At 46.9% G+C, this 16828-nt stretch overlaps 1 protein-coding gene and 1 pseudogene across 2 annotated transcripts in view; both read left to right on the forward strand.

Moving 5' to 3' along the window:
• The window catches only part of MYT1 (myelin transcription factor 1), a 47508-nt gene that overhangs the window by 2427 nt on the left and 28253 nt on the right, over positions 1-16828 (forward strand). For both annotated transcript variants that reach the window (XM_006896911.1, XM_006896912.1), the window contains exons 2-3: positions 13252-13306; positions 13762-13792. In XM_006896911.1, the coding sequence (XP_006896973.1) occupies positions 13252-13306; positions 13762-13792 (86 nt within the window). The remainder of the gene's footprint in view (positions 1-13251; positions 13307-13761; positions 13793-16828) is intronic.
• On the forward strand, positions 3401-3949 carry LOC102845099 (annotated as a pseudogene).

The raw sequence follows: 16828 nt of genomic DNA on the forward strand, positions 1-16828 counted from the left end.
GTTCTTTCCACATATGTAATCAATCTGATTCCTGTGCATGCCATCAGGTGAAATCCAGGTATATAACCTGCGTTTATGCCTCTTAAAAAAGGTATTTGCTATGAATAAGTCATTGATTGTGCAAAACTCGATCATGACATTGAAGAGCTTAAAATGAAGCAGAATCTTGCCCCCATCCAGTCTCTGATTGCAGGTGTGACTATATGTGGGCTCCACCAGGCATCTTAGCTTTCCCTGCTTACCTTATCTACTCTACTCACAGGCTTGGCTCGCCTGTTCTTCCTGGGTGTGCCAGTTTGCTGGTCTGGAGTCTAATGGCACAAATTATTTCACTGGGGTTTTCACACTTGGAGTTGGGTGGCAGACATCTTTTGCAGACCTATCTAGAACCCTCTGAGGCAGGTGACTCAGGTCTCTGCCACGTTGTATTCATGCACAGCCTTTAATTCTAGAGTTTCTTACTGTTCACTCTGGAGGTTGAGGTCCTGAGGTTTGGCCTGATGGAAAAAGAGACTAACCACAGGCTGGGAGGGTATTCCTGAGAGATTCGACAGACCTTCCCCTTTCTGACATGCTGACTCTCTAAAGGATCACAGTTACAGCCCAGGAATAACCATGGAGTAGTTCCCAGACTAGAAGGAAAGTTGGGAAGTATAAGTCTTTCTCCTGAGTTTGGTGGCAATGTGCTTGTCTCCCATGGTAATGGCATTGGTCTTATCAACACATCTATTCATGCATGTCCCCAGTGGATGAACACAGGGAGAAGGAAATACCAGGACTAGTGGTCTTTACTTAATAGTTGGGAATATCATTAAATATTTTTCTTTGCAGTCCATATTATTCGTTTGGATTATTGAGGTTTTAGTTTCTTCTTAAATTTTCTCTCAAGCCGAGTGCCCCACTCCTTTCTCCTTACCTGAGTATTGAGGTTCAAAGTAATCCCCCTTTACGGGAAATCATGTGATCACAAGAGTCATCTTGATTGGAGGGCTCTGGGTATGGGATTGTCTACAGCTGCTTAGGGGCTATGTAAGAGACAGGTAAGAGATTGAGGTCATCCACTAGTTCAAGTGGAATGAGGCTGGAGCATTTGTACTTTACAAAGTATACTTTTTGTGAAAGCACATGTGCTCACACCTCTTCAGTCATACACCACAAAAACTAGGAGCTCACGTCTTAACCCTGCATACTGAACCCTAGGAGCTCAAGCACCATCTCTTTATTATGAGCATTAAGAGCCCACACCTTATCCCTATACCATGACCACATGAGTTCACACCTCACTCCAACACTAGGAGCACTGGAAACCCACACCTATCTCTAAGCTATGAGCACTAGGAACACACACCCCATGCCTACACTATAAACATTATGAACACACACCCTTTCCCTACACTATGAACACTAGGAGTCCACACCTTATCTATACAACATGAACACAATGAGCACACCCCCCTCTATACTCCATGAACGCTAAGAGTCTATACCTCATCTCTACCCTAGTAATATTACGATCCCACACCCCATCCCTAAGCTATGAGCACTAGGAACCCACACCCCATCTTTACACTATGAAAATTATGAACACACACCCCATCCTTACACTATGAACACTAGGAATCCACATCCCATCCTACAACATGAACACTAGGAGTCCACACCATATCCCTACACTACGAATACTAGGAGCACATACCACATCCCTACATTCTAAACAGAAAGAACTTACACACCATCCCTACACTATGAACACTAGGAATCTACATCACATTCCTACACTATGAACACAGGAGTCCACATTCCATTCCTACACTATGAATACTATGAATATATACCCACCTCTTCACCATGAACCCAAGGAATCCACAGCTATTGCTACACCACGAGCCCTAGGAGTCCACACCCTATTCCTACACTATGAGCATTAGGAGTTCACTGCCCATCCTTATAAAACAGTATCACTAATATCACACACATGCTGAAATTCTGCTGAAGATTGTCCAAAAATGACCAGAACAATACATCAACAGAGAATTAGCAGAAATACAAGCTGGGTTTAGAAGAAGTCGTGGCCCTAGAGACATTATTGCCAATGTCAGATGGATCTTGGCAGAAAGCAGAGTACAAGAGGGATGTCTATCTGTGTTTCATTGACTATGCAAAAGGCATTTGACTATGTGGATCACAACAAATTATGGCTAACCTTAAGGAGAATGGGAATCCCAGAACACTTGATTGTGCTCATGTGAAACCTATACTCTGATCAGGAAGTAGTCCTCAGAACAGAGCAAGGAAACACTGCATCGGTCAGAATCAGGAATGGAGTGCATCAGGGATGCGTCCTGTCTCCATACCTTTTCAATCTATATCCAGAATAGATAATTCGGGAGGCTGGGCTTTATAAGGAGAAATGTGGCATCAGGATTGGAGGAAGACTCATCAACAACCTATATTATACAGATGACACAACTTTGCTTGCTGAAAACTGAAGAGGGCCCAAAGGACAGTAGTAGTCTTCAATATGAACTAAAGCTCAACATCAAGAAGATAAAGATTCTTATCACTGGGCTCATTGGCAGGACCATAATAGGTGGAGAAGAGATTGAGGTTGTTAACAATTACAGCTTGCTTGTCTCCACAATCAACATTCTTGGCACCAGCAGTTAGGAAGTCAAAAGACGAATTGCATTGGGAAAATCTGCTATCAGAGACCTCTCTAGTGTACCGAGAAGCAATGATGTCCGAGAGACTAAGGTGTGCCTGATCCATGTGTTGTGTTGTTGTTGTTATGTGCCATAGAGTCGCTTGCGACTCATAGCGACCCTATGTACAAGAGTTCTATACGCTCTTCTATCCTGTGCCAACCTAGCCATCTCAAACGCACTTATTCCCACCTCTCTAGTCACAGAATCGATCCATCTCATCAAAGGTCTTCCTCTCCTTCGCTGCCCCTCCACTCTGCCAAACATGATGTCCCTCTCTAAGGACCAGTCCCTCCTTGCAACATGCCCAAAATATGTCGGACGAAGCTTCAGAATCCTTGACTCTAGGGAACATTCTGGCTTCACCCTCTCCAGGACAAACCTGTTTGTTCTCCTAGCAGTCCATGTCTTCACAATTACTTGCTGTGCATCAAAGAGCTGGACAATGACTAATGATGAGAGAAGAAGAATTGATGCCTTTGAGTTGTAGTGCTGTAGAGGAGTCTTGAACATACCATGGACCTCCAAGAAAACAAATATGTCTGTTTTGGAGAGGGTGAAACCAATTTTCTCCTTGGATGGAGGATAAGATTTTGAAGCTCTGTCCCACATACTTTGGGCACATGGCCAGGAGGCACAGGACCTTAGAAAAGGCACCATACTTGGGTTAAAACAGTGCAGGAGTTCCCTGGTCCAATATGGCGGACGAAGCCACCCGGCGGGTGGTGTCAGAGATCCCTGTCCTGAAGACTAACGCTGGACCTCGAGATCGCGAGTTATGGGTGCAGAGACTAAAGGAGGAATACCAGTCCCTTATACGGTATGTGGAGAACAACAAGAATGCGGACAACGATTGGTTCCGATTGGAGTCCAACAAAGAAGGGACTCGGTGGTTTGGAAAATGCTGGTACATCCATGACCTCCTCAAATACGAGTTTGACATCGAGTTTGATATTCCTGTCACGTATCCCACTACTGCTCCAGAAATTTCAGTCCCTGAACTGGATGGAAAGACAGCAAAGATGTACAGGGGTGGGAAAATATGCCTGACTGATCACTTCAAGCCTTTATGGGCCAGGAATGTGCCAAAGTTTGGACTAGCTCATCTCATGGCTCTTGGGCTAGGTCCATGACTGGCAGTAGAAATCCCAGCTCTGATTCAGAAAGGTGTGATCCAGCACAAAGAGAAATGCAATCAATGGAGGAGCAAATCACTGAGGAAGAACAGAGGGACCTTTGATAAATAAGGTTTCTTATTCATCTAACTGCTTTCCCTTTCTCCCTTCCATTCCTACTTGGAATTGCAGCAGGCAATGCTGGGGAAAACCAAAATGGTATTGCTATTGAGTTTCTAAGTTAGGCTGCAGAAGAGAATGGAAAAGACTTGGACCTTCAAAAACCAAGAGGCAATTATAAGCCCCTCCCCAGATGGAGCTATGTAAGATCCTGGGGTAACTGAAAGTGGGGACATAGCTTTTTTGGTTTCTGGAGATAACCATTAATAAAAGCTGTTTTCTCTGGAAAAAAAAAAAGAACAGTGCAGGAGAGGAAGACCCTGGATGAGATGGTTTGATACAGTAACCGAGGCAACGGGAGTAGGTGTGTCGGGGTCAGAGAGACTGGCTCAGGACAGGGCAGGCTTTAGAGCTGTTATGCACAGGGTTGCTATGAGTCTCATGAGTTGTAGGTGACTTGATGGCAAACAACAACAACAACAATATCATCAGTGGTTCATACCCTAGTCCTACACTGTGAGTAATAGGACCTTGCATGCCATTCCTACTTTATGAGTACTAGGAGTTCACATTCCATCCTACAACATAAGCACTAGGAATCCACACCACATCCCTATGGTGTGAACAGTGCACACTAGAAGTTCACCCTCATCCCTACACTATGAACACTAGTAGTCCATACCCTGTGCATACACTCTGAACATTATGAACACACACCCCATACCTATACTATGAACACTAGGAGTTCATCCCCTATCCCCATACTCTGAACACTAGTAGTCTACACCCCTTCCCTACAGTGTGAATATGAGGAGTCCACACTTCATCCCTACACTCTGAACACTAGAAGTCTGGTTGTTCAACCTAGACCCTACCATATTAACCTGCAGGAGGAAATCATGTTAGGTAAGACTGCCTTATTGCTTCATTTGAGATCCTTTGTTCTCTAGTTCAGCCTGAAATCAGAAAACAAACTACTCTCTGAGCAGAGAACATAAGATGAAGAGCCCATGAGAGAACTTGTACATGAAGGTTGAATTTCTGTAGGACCTGCTGGGTGGGGCAGGACACACCTTCAAGAAGGTTGAGTGTGTTCAGGAATGAGAGAGCCAGACCGGAAGTGCCACAGCATGTGGGACAAACGTTGGATACTCAGTCACACTGAACGGGAGGGAGCGAGTGACAGAAGGGAAGTGGGTTGTGGCTCAGTCCTGCATGGGAAGTGATCTCTGAAGTAGGTCTGGTTTCAGCACCGGGAGTGTGGATAGCGCTGCAGCCATGGGACTGTGAGAGACCATTAGAAGGCTTCTCTGGGGACTCCGTTGGATTTGTGCTTGTGCTTCTGTTAAGGAGAAAAGGAATGGACACTGATAGTGGCTCTAAAACCCTTTCCTGACCTTGAAAAAGGAAATATTCAAGCTCACACCATGTAGTTGTCAATGGGTGACTATAAAGTATGGCATTATCTGGATGGTTGGTAGTTGGATAGAGTTCTGCCACGCTCCTTCCTCCAGCCTGAGCAGTGAGCTGGCTGGCTGGTAGGACAGTGGGTGGACACTCTGCTTATAGTGTGTCTTTTCTGTTGCCTTGCTCACAGCCACTGAAAACCCTGGTTGGGCAAGACCAGGGTATGCTGGGGCAATGACAGATTGAAAAGATGTGGCTACTTTATTAGATGTCTGCTAATAGTTGTCATTTCTACTTTAGGAGTGGAGGGAGCCATGGTCTATGCTTACAGAGAACATGTGAAATCTCCTAGAACACCTACAGAGTATGTCTCATAGGCCCCTTTCATAGCCTTGGAAGAATATGCAGCAATTGCTGGTTTATTCTGTTGGACTGAGATGCATAATTGGTGGATGTTAGAATTTAGGATGCACAGCAGGCCATGACTTAAGAAAGGAGAAACTGTTGCCACAGGCTGTGAAGAGTTGTAATGAATTTTGGTGGTGCAGAGTGGTGGGTTTATGGCTCAGTCTCAGAGATGAGAGAATGAAGGTAGCCTGGTCGCTGGGGTCTTTAAGTAGACAGTGTGCACATCTTTGAGGAGAGATCTGTTTGAGCAAAGCATCTCATGTGAAATATGGATCCTGAGCAGACATTACCTGCCTCGAGACTCTGCAGGTGATATTCAAATGAAGGCAAAACAGAGGGGGCAGTTGTTCCTTCTCTTGCTCAAACAAGGGGAGACTGACTAGGAGGCTAGTGTGGGGTGCTAGTGGATCTGAGCAGCCTCTGCCCCACATTTCCCTCTGTTGACCCATTACTTTTGCGTAGGAACTTTCTGAAGTCGCCAGGGGTCACCACCCCAGGGATACATTCTAGCTTCTCCAGCTTTGCTGTGACCACTGAACAGTTCACTGCTCCATGAACTAAAGCCTACTGCTGCCTCTTTAGATTTTTCCTCAAGGCTGACCTTCAAGTCCATTTCTAGGTTAGCTATGCCTCCCCTCACTCACATAGCTACTTGGTTTCCAGGCTGGTCAGTTATAGCCTGAGTCTCCACTGCTTGCACCTGGATATGGCCTGGCTGCTGGTTGGCACAATTTCTAAGGCCAGATCTGACAAGCCCTTTACCTGCAGAGTGCCCTCCTCTGCTCTTTTGGCTAGGTCCCGAGTTGTCCCTCCTCCCTGGCCATGCCCTCCCGTGCCTCTCTTGAGACTCTGCAGGTGACAGTAAAAAAAAGTCTGCTCTGGTTGCATGCAGTGCTTCACAGATTCTTTATTGGACATGCTCCTCCTCAAGCCTTTGAGAGCTTGTTGCTCTACCTGTGACACTTCTGTCCCACATACACCATGGTGACGCATGCAATGTCTTGGGACATGGGGGGTCAGCAGCATCATGAGGTGGCTCTTCCCTTGCCACATGGCCCCAGGTCACACCTGAGTCACTGAATCATTTGAGGCCATTGTCTGGCTTGCAAATCCTCTTAGTCAGTTATCACCTTCAGGAACCTTGGACCATGACATTGTGGTCTTCCTAATGATAACATGTGTGTGGCTTCGAGGAGCTGTCCTACCATGTACACACGTGCATCTTTGAGAGAACTGAGAGTGCTGGACCTCTTCTACCTCCAGTGAACCCTGGCTAGGCATCTGCAGTGGCCTCTGGTGTGTCTGTGTGGGAGAAGTGGCCTGGGATGAGGTCCCTATTCCCTTTCAAGGCAGCAATCACTTGCACATGACCCAGTGTCAGTTCTGGCCATTTTTTCTGAGCTCCTCCGAGAGAGTCTTTTGCACCTGGATTGCGATGGATTTGCGCCGTGCTGATACATACGCAGCCTGGACATTGTAAAGGGGCAGAAAGGACACAAAGAGGAAATTGTCAGGGGCTTCAGAAAAACCAAGACAAAAGTGAGTAGGGGTCCCTTAGGGTCTTGTGCTTTGGTCTGGCTGGCAGCAGCTGCCCAAGGAGAGTTTGATGCTGTGTTGCCCAGCCTGGAGGATATCTGTACCAGCTGACGTTGGCAGTGGAAGAGGCTGGGACAGCCATGTCCCCCAAGACTACTAACACCTGCTGACCTCTTCCCTTACCTCCCTGGTTACCAGTTGGTAAAGGCCACAGTCAGGGAGCTCCCTCAGGCCAGTGCACTATGTAGAGTTTGAAAGGGGCCCTGCTCTGAAAAAGAGCTATGTCACTGTGAACGACTTCACCGAGAAAACCAAGAAAAAGACCTCTAGAGAGGCTCCTCTGTGAGGCCAAGAAAGCACTTTTAACAGCAGTGAGTGGGGGGCACCTGTGAGAAGACAGGGCACACATGCCTCCCCTGCATCAATCTCCTCAAGCTGGTCTACCCACAAAAGGAAGAATCCCAGTATTGACCAAAGCCTGGAGCAGACTTGAGAAATGCAGAGTCAGATTTATGGTGGACAGAAGAGCTGAAGTGGTCAAAGGAGTGCAGGGCCTATGATAGAGGGACACAAGAGGTGGTGGGTGTCTAGGAGTACAAGATCTATGTCACAGTGGACTCTGGTGGAGGGTGATTGAGGAGTACAGGACTTGAGAAACAGTGGACATGAGAGGTGACTGAGGAGGGCAGGGCCTGTGTTATAGTGGACATCTGGGGGTGCCTGAGGCAGAGGGGACATGAAGAGTGACTGAGACAGAATGAACATGAAAGTAGTGCAGGACCTAAGACACAGTGGACATGGGAGGGGTGAGTGGGACACAGTGGACAAGTGTCAGTGGTGTTTGTACCTGAGTAGTAACAGGAACAAGACTGGTATATATTTGGCAGAAGTCACGAGCTTTTGTTTTTCCACAAATGAAGGGATGCTGCCCTCAAGGAGTGGGATGATGTCTTCCTGGCCAGCAGATGTGGTGTGAAGGTTGCTGGTTCCTCCTCATGCTGTCCTTCTTCCCAGAGGCAGCCATGCTGCCACCAGGCAGGTCACAGTTTCCTGCTTCATTGTCATGTCCTTGGTCTCCACAGGCATGGACCTGCTCTCATGTTGAAGAGCTTGGTTTTCCAGCTGCAGTTTTATGCTCTTCCTGTTAAAATTGAAGCAAAGGGTGAATACCTCTTGTTACTGACCATAGTCACAGAGGAATTCAGAACCGATGAGGCTGTGGCCACTAGCACTCACAGAGGGGACACGTACTCCTCGCCCACCATGAACCTCTATAACCACTCTCTTCTCTGCTTTTTTTGAAGAATTTTACTGCAATATCCCCATATTCTCAAGGCAGGCTTTCAATGATCAGAATGCTGGCCAATGTCCCTAGACAGACTGACAGAAAAGGCTGTGGATTGCATTTCAGCCCATGGGAATGAATGCCTGTGCAAAGCTTTGCTTAGAAGTGACTGCTTTTCCTTGGTGTTTCTGGAAGGTGTGCCCCAACCTAGCTGAAAAAGTGCATAAATTACTCCAGGTTTTGAGTTTTCCCTCCTTTACAGACTACATAAATCATATTGCATTAGCTTTGCTGCAGGGGAACAATTTCCCTTCACTTTCTGTCTTGCAAATTGGAGGATCTTTTCTCCTGGGTGCTACCTGAGGGACTTGCCTCTTGCTTTTGTCAATCGAAGTCTTTTTGGACTCTATTCATTTCACCATTCACACACTTTTGCCTTCCCCCCACAAGTGCAGGCTTGGATATGGCCACAGAGACGGACACTTAGGGAGGTTCAATGTATCCTCCTCTTCCAGAGGCCTCTCACAACATTTCTGGTGCCACTCTGGCTTCTGACACCTGCTGGACACAGACTTCTTGCCCCCTGGGTTCTCTGCATGAAGCCACTCTCCCTAAGCCTGGGTACTGGGTTTGTCACAGAGGACCACTTCCTCCACCAGGGGCTCCCTGTCTCCAGGCTCACCTGCTCTGTGGCTATCTCCCCTTGACTCCTTACAGTGGTGAGATTGTGGGCAAGAGCAGGGAACTTGGGGGTGGAGTGGAGCGTCATGTGCACCGGTGTTGAGGAGTATATATAGATGCAAACAGCTGGAGTTCTGCCTCAGCCTGGCTCTTTCTGAGACCCTGGAGCTGTACTGCTCAATCCAGTGGTCCCAACACAATGACCACCGAGCCACATTTCTGTAAATGCTGACATGTGGCCAATGTGAATGTATTTAAGTTGTTGTTGTGTTGTTATGTGCTGTCGAATAACTTGCGAATCATAGTGACCCTATGTACAACAGCTCTAAACGCTGCTCTGTTCTGAGCCAAACTTAACTGTCTTTGACACACCTACCTCCATAATCCCAGTCACTGGGTGGAAATCATTGAGGGTCTTCCTTCCTTTTTTTTTTTTTTAAAGTTAATTTTAATGGAAGTTTATAGAGACTTTGGATTTCCATTCATTCATTGTTGCACTTTTCTCCCTGCCACCCCTCCACGCTAATTAGCTCTTCTCTTTGAAAAGTAAAGTAAAAGAAAAAGTCTTTCATTGTTATACAATCCCTCCCCGCAAGTCCACTCCACTGCGCAGCCTTGATTCCAGACTCCTGTCATAATAATACCTAACCATATAACCCTTTTAAACAGTTCTTTCCCCCATCTGTTTCAATGTAGTATGTTGTTGTTGTTGTTATGTGCCATCGAGTCGCTTGTGACTCATAGCGACCCTCTGTACAACAGCCCTAAACTCTGCTCTGTCCTGTGCCAATCGCACTGTCTCTGACACTCCCATCCCCATTACCCCAGTCATCGAATCAATCCACCTCATAGAGGGCCTTCCCCTCCTGTGCTGTCCCTCCACCCTCCCAAGCATAATGTCCCTCTCCAAGGACCGGTCCCTCCTTACAACATGTCCAAAGTATGTTAGACGGAGCCTCAGAATCCTTGCCTCCAAGGAGCCACCTGGTTTAACCCTCTCCAGAATGAACCTGTTTGCTTTCCTAGCAGTCCATGGTACCCTCAATACTCTTCTCCAGCACCACAGCTCAAAGGCATCAATTCTCCTTCTATCCTCCTTGTCCAACTCTCTGATGCATAATAAGTGATAGCAAAGACCATGGCCTGTATCAGACACACCTTAGTCTCCAGAGAGACACCATTGTAGTATACATTATTTATTCCCTTTCTCAGTCTCCCCCAACCCCTTTTTCAGTCCTCTTTTATAACAGTGGCATTGTGTAGTATTTGTCTTTTTTTTGTGACTGAGATATTTCACTCAGCATAATGTCCTCCAGGGTCACCCATTTTGTATAATATTTCATGAGTTCCTTGTTTTTTCAAAGAAGCACAGTATTCCATTGTGTGAATATACCAGAGCTTCTCTATCCATTCGTTTGTGGATGGGCACTTGGGTTGTTGCCAACTCTTTCCTATTGTGAACAAAGCCGCGATAAACATGGGTGTGCATATATCTGCTTGGGTGGCTGTTATGGTTTCTTTAGGGTATATTTCTAGTAGTGGAATTGCTGGGTCAAATGGTATTTCTATTTGCAACTTTTTGAGAAAACACCACACAGCCTTCCATAGTGGTTGCACTATTTTACATTCCCACCAACAGTGAATCAGGGTTCCAGTGTCTCCGCAACCTCGCCAGCATTTGATGTTTGCTGTTCTGTTAAATTTTGCTATTCTTACTGGGGTGAGCTGATATCTCATAGTTGTTTTGATTTGCATCTCTCCTAGAGCTAGGGATTTTGAACATTTCTTCATGTGTTTGTGTGCCATCTGAATGTCTTTGGTGATGTGCCTGTTCATATCCTGTGCCCATTTTTCAATTGGATTTTTTACATTTATCTTGTGGTGCTCGAGTATTTTATAAAAAAGATATAAGTCCCTTAGCTCTGGTGGCCTAGTGGAGCTCTGGTGGTCTACTGGCAAGGAGCTGCAACTACAATCCCAGAGGCGCATGGTTCGAATCCACCAGATGCTCTGCCGGGGAAGGAGGGACAATCTCCTCCTGTACCAGTCGGATCTGATTTGACGGTACACTCACACAAAAATAATAATAATAAAAAAAGATATAAGTCCCTTATCTGACATGTCATTACCAAATATTTTTTCCCCAATCTGTGGCTTCCCTTTTTACCATGTTGGAGAAGTTTTTGGATGTGCAGAAGGCCTTCTTTTCTTTTGCTGTCCCTCCACCCCTCTCCCTTAAGCATGATGTCCCTCTCCAAGGACTGATCCCTCCTTGCAACGTGCCAAAAATATGTCAGATGGAGTTTCAGAATCCTTGCCTCGAAGGAGCAGTCTGGTTTCACCCTCTCTAGGTTGAACCTGTTCTCCTAGCAGTCCATTGTATATTCAGTACTCTTCTCGTGCACCATAGTTCAAAGGCATCAATTCTCCTTCTAGCATTCCTAGTCTGGCTTTCTGATGCATAGCGAGTAATTACGAAGACTATGGCCTGGATCAGGCCCACCTTTGTCTCCAGACTGTAATCATTGCTCTTCAGTTTTCTTGAGATGTCCCTGACAGCAGCTTTCCCAATACAATTTGTCTTTTGATTTCCTGACTTCTGGTACCAAGAGTGTTGATTGTGGAGCCAAGCAAACTGTTAGCAATTTTAATCTCTTCACCATCTATCTTGATCTGCCAATTGGCCCAGTGGAGAGAATCTTTATTTCTTGATGTTGAGCTTCAATCCATATTTAAGACTGCAATCCTTGACCTTCTGCAGCAGGCCCTCCTTAGTTTCGACAAGCAAGCTTGTTGAGAGTCTTCCTCCAATCCTGATACCACATTCCTTTTCATAAAGCCCAGCCTCCTGAATAGTCTGTTCAGCATACAGATTGAAAAAGTATGGAGATAGAATGCATCCTTGGCATACACCCTTCCCAATTTTGAACAATGCAGTGTTTCCTTGCTCTGTTCTGACAATTGCATAAGTATAATCAAGTGTTCTGGGGTTCCCATTCTTCTCAGAGTTAGCCACAGGTGGTTATGATGCACACAGTCAAATGTCTTTAAAGCATTGTCAGTGAAACATAGACATTCCTATGATACTCTCTACTTTCAGCCAAGATCCATCTAACATTAGTTATAATATCCTTAATATCGTAGCCTCTTCTAAACCCAGATTACACATCTTGCAGAAGGGGATGCTGGTGGAGTGGGGAAAGGGATGGGTCCAGACACACTTGTCAAGGGCAGGGAGCAACACTAAATCTATTGGTCACTTCTGTAATTGGGAAATGTTTTTCATTTGCTCCTTTCTGTAAAATGCTTGTCTGTCAAATACTGTTCTAGATATAAGCATTCAAATTAAGACAGACTAGGAAGAAGGATTTGCTCTCCACTTCCTAAGTAACAGGCCTTTGAAAACCTGTGTTAACTACCTTAGACTTAGCGTAAAGGGAAAATGGAAAATACTTATAGTTGTTGATATGGCTCTCATAGCAGAGGTTTGGTAAAACACTGTCACTTGCTTACTTTTATGCGGCTGTTAGTGAGTGTGTAATGTCTAGGCAAGCACTTCCCACTCTGTAGGCGACTGCTGCCCGCACCCGTACAGCTCTGTTCACAAAGTGTGCATGGTCAGAGGCACGGCCTCTCAGTCTCTCCTTGAGCTGGCCATCCAGGGCTGCTGTGGTGCTGCTGGCCTCCAGAGACCCACTTCTGGAGTCAGGGAGCAAACAGATACCTGGCTGTGTAGCCTGGGCTCCTGAGAGAAACCCAGCACTGTGTGCCTAATGGTCCAGTGGTCCTAGGGCTTTGGCTCCATGGTAATTCAGACATTGTCACTGGGTGGAGCACAGGGTGGTGGGGGCCAGGGCAAGGGGTATCACTGTGTTCTCACTCCCAGGAGGAATCTCTGCCATCAGCTCTGACCCAGGCCTCCACCTTCAGGGCCAAAGTTGGGCCAGAAACTGCCCAGACCATGGGCTCCCCACTAACCTCGTGGTTCTGCTTACAGATGAGCCTGGAGAATGAGGACAAGAGAGGTCGCACACGGTCCAAGGCCAGCCGAGGTGAGTGCCCAAGCCTGGCTACGGCCTCACTGAGGTGTGCCCCACTCCTCCCACTCCCCAATAGCGTGTGCTGGGACAAACCGTATTAGGAGTCTGTCTCAGCTAGGTTTCCCTAGTTGGCACCTGAAACCCTTCACCTGCTGTGGCTACATTGAGGTTGGGTGGGACTGAGTGCCTGGCTGTAGGGCTTTTGTACAGGAATAACTTGTGCAGATCTATGGCCTTTCTCCTTTTAGACAAAGCCTTGGTGTTGGTGGGGCCTGGGGGTTGGGTGCATGAATACAACTCCCAGCTCTGGAGGGTGAATGCAGCCACACGGGCGTGTGCCCTGCTGAGGGAACATGCTGCTCCTCCTATGATGGGACACGGTGGCCAAGTTTCCTGTGCCTGGGCTGCTGGGAGCTGTGCCTTTCGTATCCTGTCTCCCACTTACATTTCTCCCCATTTCTCCCCAGCACCCCTGGAAAGCACAGGTGCAGACCTCAGGTAAGGAAGGCTACAGCTGCACCCCATGTGAGCAGACTGGCTTCAGGACTGAGTTCACTTTGGGTGTCCAGGACCAGGGATCCTCTTCCCTTAGGGGCACATGTCTGGCCACTTTGAACTGCCTTTGTCTTTCTTTTCTGCCTGGTTTACTCAATCCCCAGTACATGACAAGGGCAGTTTTGCTCAGGAGATTAGCACCAGGGCCTTATCTGACCTCAGACCATAGTAAGGGGTCCATTACTGGGGATACAGATGCTTCTGTGCCAAGGGTCTGGGACGGCAAACATAAAAACAAGTCTCTAGTCAATGCCAAGAGCAGTGCCTGAACTGTGGGCTCTGGGCCCCAGGAGACTGAGTTTGTGTCATAAGTGGAGCCTCGTGCCTGAATGTGCAAGTGAAACTGGGAAGTGTGATAGCCAGGGCTCTGGGGCCAACCTGGGGGCAGGAGAGTGCATCCTGGAAGCCACAGAACTCTGCCGCACTGCCTGTCTATCCATTTGTGACTGGCAAAAGCCTGAAGAAACCGTGAGGGGAGGGCTGCTGGTGTGCCGAACTTGGAGCCTTAGGTGGTCCTGTGGGTAGGTCTTATCTTTCCCACGTAACCTGCTCAAACCAGCTATGAGCACAAAACCTGATTCCCACCCCTCCTGGGTGGTTTGCTTTGGCTGACAATCTGAGGGGAAGAGGTCTGGTGCTGACACAGACCTCTCTGACGGGCTAGACTTAGACACCAGGTACCTACTCAAGGCCAGAGGGGATAGAGGCCTGCCCTATCATAGCAGTGATGGGTATTGGTAGGACTTACAGACTCTTCACTGTGTGAAATTCACAAAACCCAGGACCTACCATTTTAGTAATTGGTCCCAAAGCTGTTTTCCAGGTCAAGCTCAGTCCGTCCTTCTCCCAGTATGTCTTTTCCCCAGTGTCAGGTGGTATCTTGCATCAGCTTCAAGGGTATTTATACCTCAGAAATGTCCAGGATGCTGCATAGTACACCTCAATATAGCAGATAAGGGTGGGTGGAAACAGATAAGTTGATGACTCTGACTGAGTAGAGATGACACTCTGATATCACATGCAGGACTCACACTTGAGGGGTTCCACTTGAGACTCACATTTGAGGTTCACACTTGAGACTCACACTCAAGACTAACTTGAAGCTCACACTCGGGGCTGACACTGGAGACTCACACTCAATACTCACAGAAGGTGCTGTCTTAGGACTCACATTCAGGGTTTACACTCTAGACTCATACTTGGGATTTACACTCAGAGTTTACAATCAGTATTTACTCTCAGGACTCATACTTGGGGCTCACATTTGGGACTCACACTTGGTATTCACTCATGGCTCAAATATAGTTATCGTGCTCGGGGTTCATACGTGGTATTTATACTCAGGACTCATATTCAAGACTCCCACTTGAGACTTAGACTCTGAACTGAAAATAGGGACTCACATTTGGGACTCACACTTGGGGTTCACTCTCATACTTCACACTTAGGACTCAAATGAGGGACCCACATGATAGATTCACACTTAGGACTCACACTCAGGCTTTACACTCAGGTCTCATGCTGAGAGTTCACACCTGGGATTCACACTAAGAGGTCACAACCTGGGGCTCATACCATGGGGCTCACATTCAGGACTCACACTCAGGACTCAAACTTGGGACCCACATGATAAATTCACACTTGGGTAAATTCATGACTGGGTCTCACATTGAGACTCACACTATGGAATTCACATTCAGGATGAATACACTCAGATGAGCTTACACTCAGGACTCACTCTACATTCACACTTGGGACTCACACTCAAGGCCCACATGGTGGGCTCACATTTGGGGTTCATGAATAAGGCTCATATTGTGGGACTCACAGTTGGACTTGTACTGTAGGATTTACACTCTACGATCACACCTGAGACTTATATTGAGTGCTCATTCCGTGGGGCGCATGCTCAGAGTTCACAACTGGGGCTCACTCTAATGTGCTTACACTTGATGCCTCCCACTGAAGATTCCTCTAGATTGGAGAGGACCATGGTAGGAATGTGACTGCCGAGGATGTCCCACTGTTACTTTGGGAGGAGAGTTATGGATGCATATGTGATGTAGTGAGATGCCAAGAGGAGAGAGACAGCCCCATCATTCCCGTTATCCCCATCACCCCTTTGCACAAAGGGAAGTACCCATCACTTCCATCTGGACACACGTGGTTCATAGAGGGGGTGGAATCATGTGGATGCCCTTTCTGCCTTCCTGAGACTATAACTGAAATTGGCTTTCCTCATCTTGATTCTGGTCACAGATAGGCATTTCTAGAAGTTCTTCAGAGGTGTTCTCTTTGCCACTCTTATGAATATAAATCCTTCCCATACCATACATAGCACATGCCAGAGGGTTGCTGTGAACTACCCAGTCTCGAGTCCCTGCTCACCCCTGTGAGGAGTGAGGAGGCGACCTGGGATGTGGACCACATGCAGTCTCACTGTCTTCCCCTCACTTGTGTGTCTGGTGAGCAGGAAGGGAGGCTCCTAGCTTGCTGTGTGGGAGAGCCCAGCAATTGGAGGGTAGGGGCATGGCTGTGTGATGACGTGTCCAGGCAGTACCAGTGCGCCATAGAGCCACTAGCCCAGCTGTCACCTAATTGCCTGATTAACTCAGTGATTAACTGGCTAATTGAGACCTCGGCTTCAAATTCCAACAACAAGGAGCTTTTTGTGGAAAGTCTCAAAGCTGGTTTTTGAGAGAGTGAAAGCAAAGACAACAGTGTAGGGCGGAGATGTTAGGACTGGACCTGTGTGGTTGGTGGGGGGGGGTGCCTCTGGTAATAAGCAGGAGCCCCTAGACTTTTCTTATTTATTCCTCCTTTCTTTTTCCTTTTAGTAAAAATATACACAATCAAATACTCTTCTGTCACTATTTCTGTGTTAATCATGGAGAGACATTGAAGGCATACTCCATGGTGCACCAGTAGCCAGCATCCTAATTTTTTTTTAATTCTTTAAAATTTTTTTGTAGCACACTT

This window comes from Elephantulus edwardii, unplaced genomic scaffold, assembly GCF_000299155.1.
Source record: "Elephantulus edwardii isolate Elephantulus edwardi_28Jun2011 unplaced genomic scaffold, EleEdw1.0 scaffold00193, whole genome shotgun sequence".
NCBI classification, from domain to species: Eukaryota; Metazoa; Chordata; class Mammalia; order Macroscelidea; family Macroscelididae; genus Elephantulus; species Elephantulus edwardii.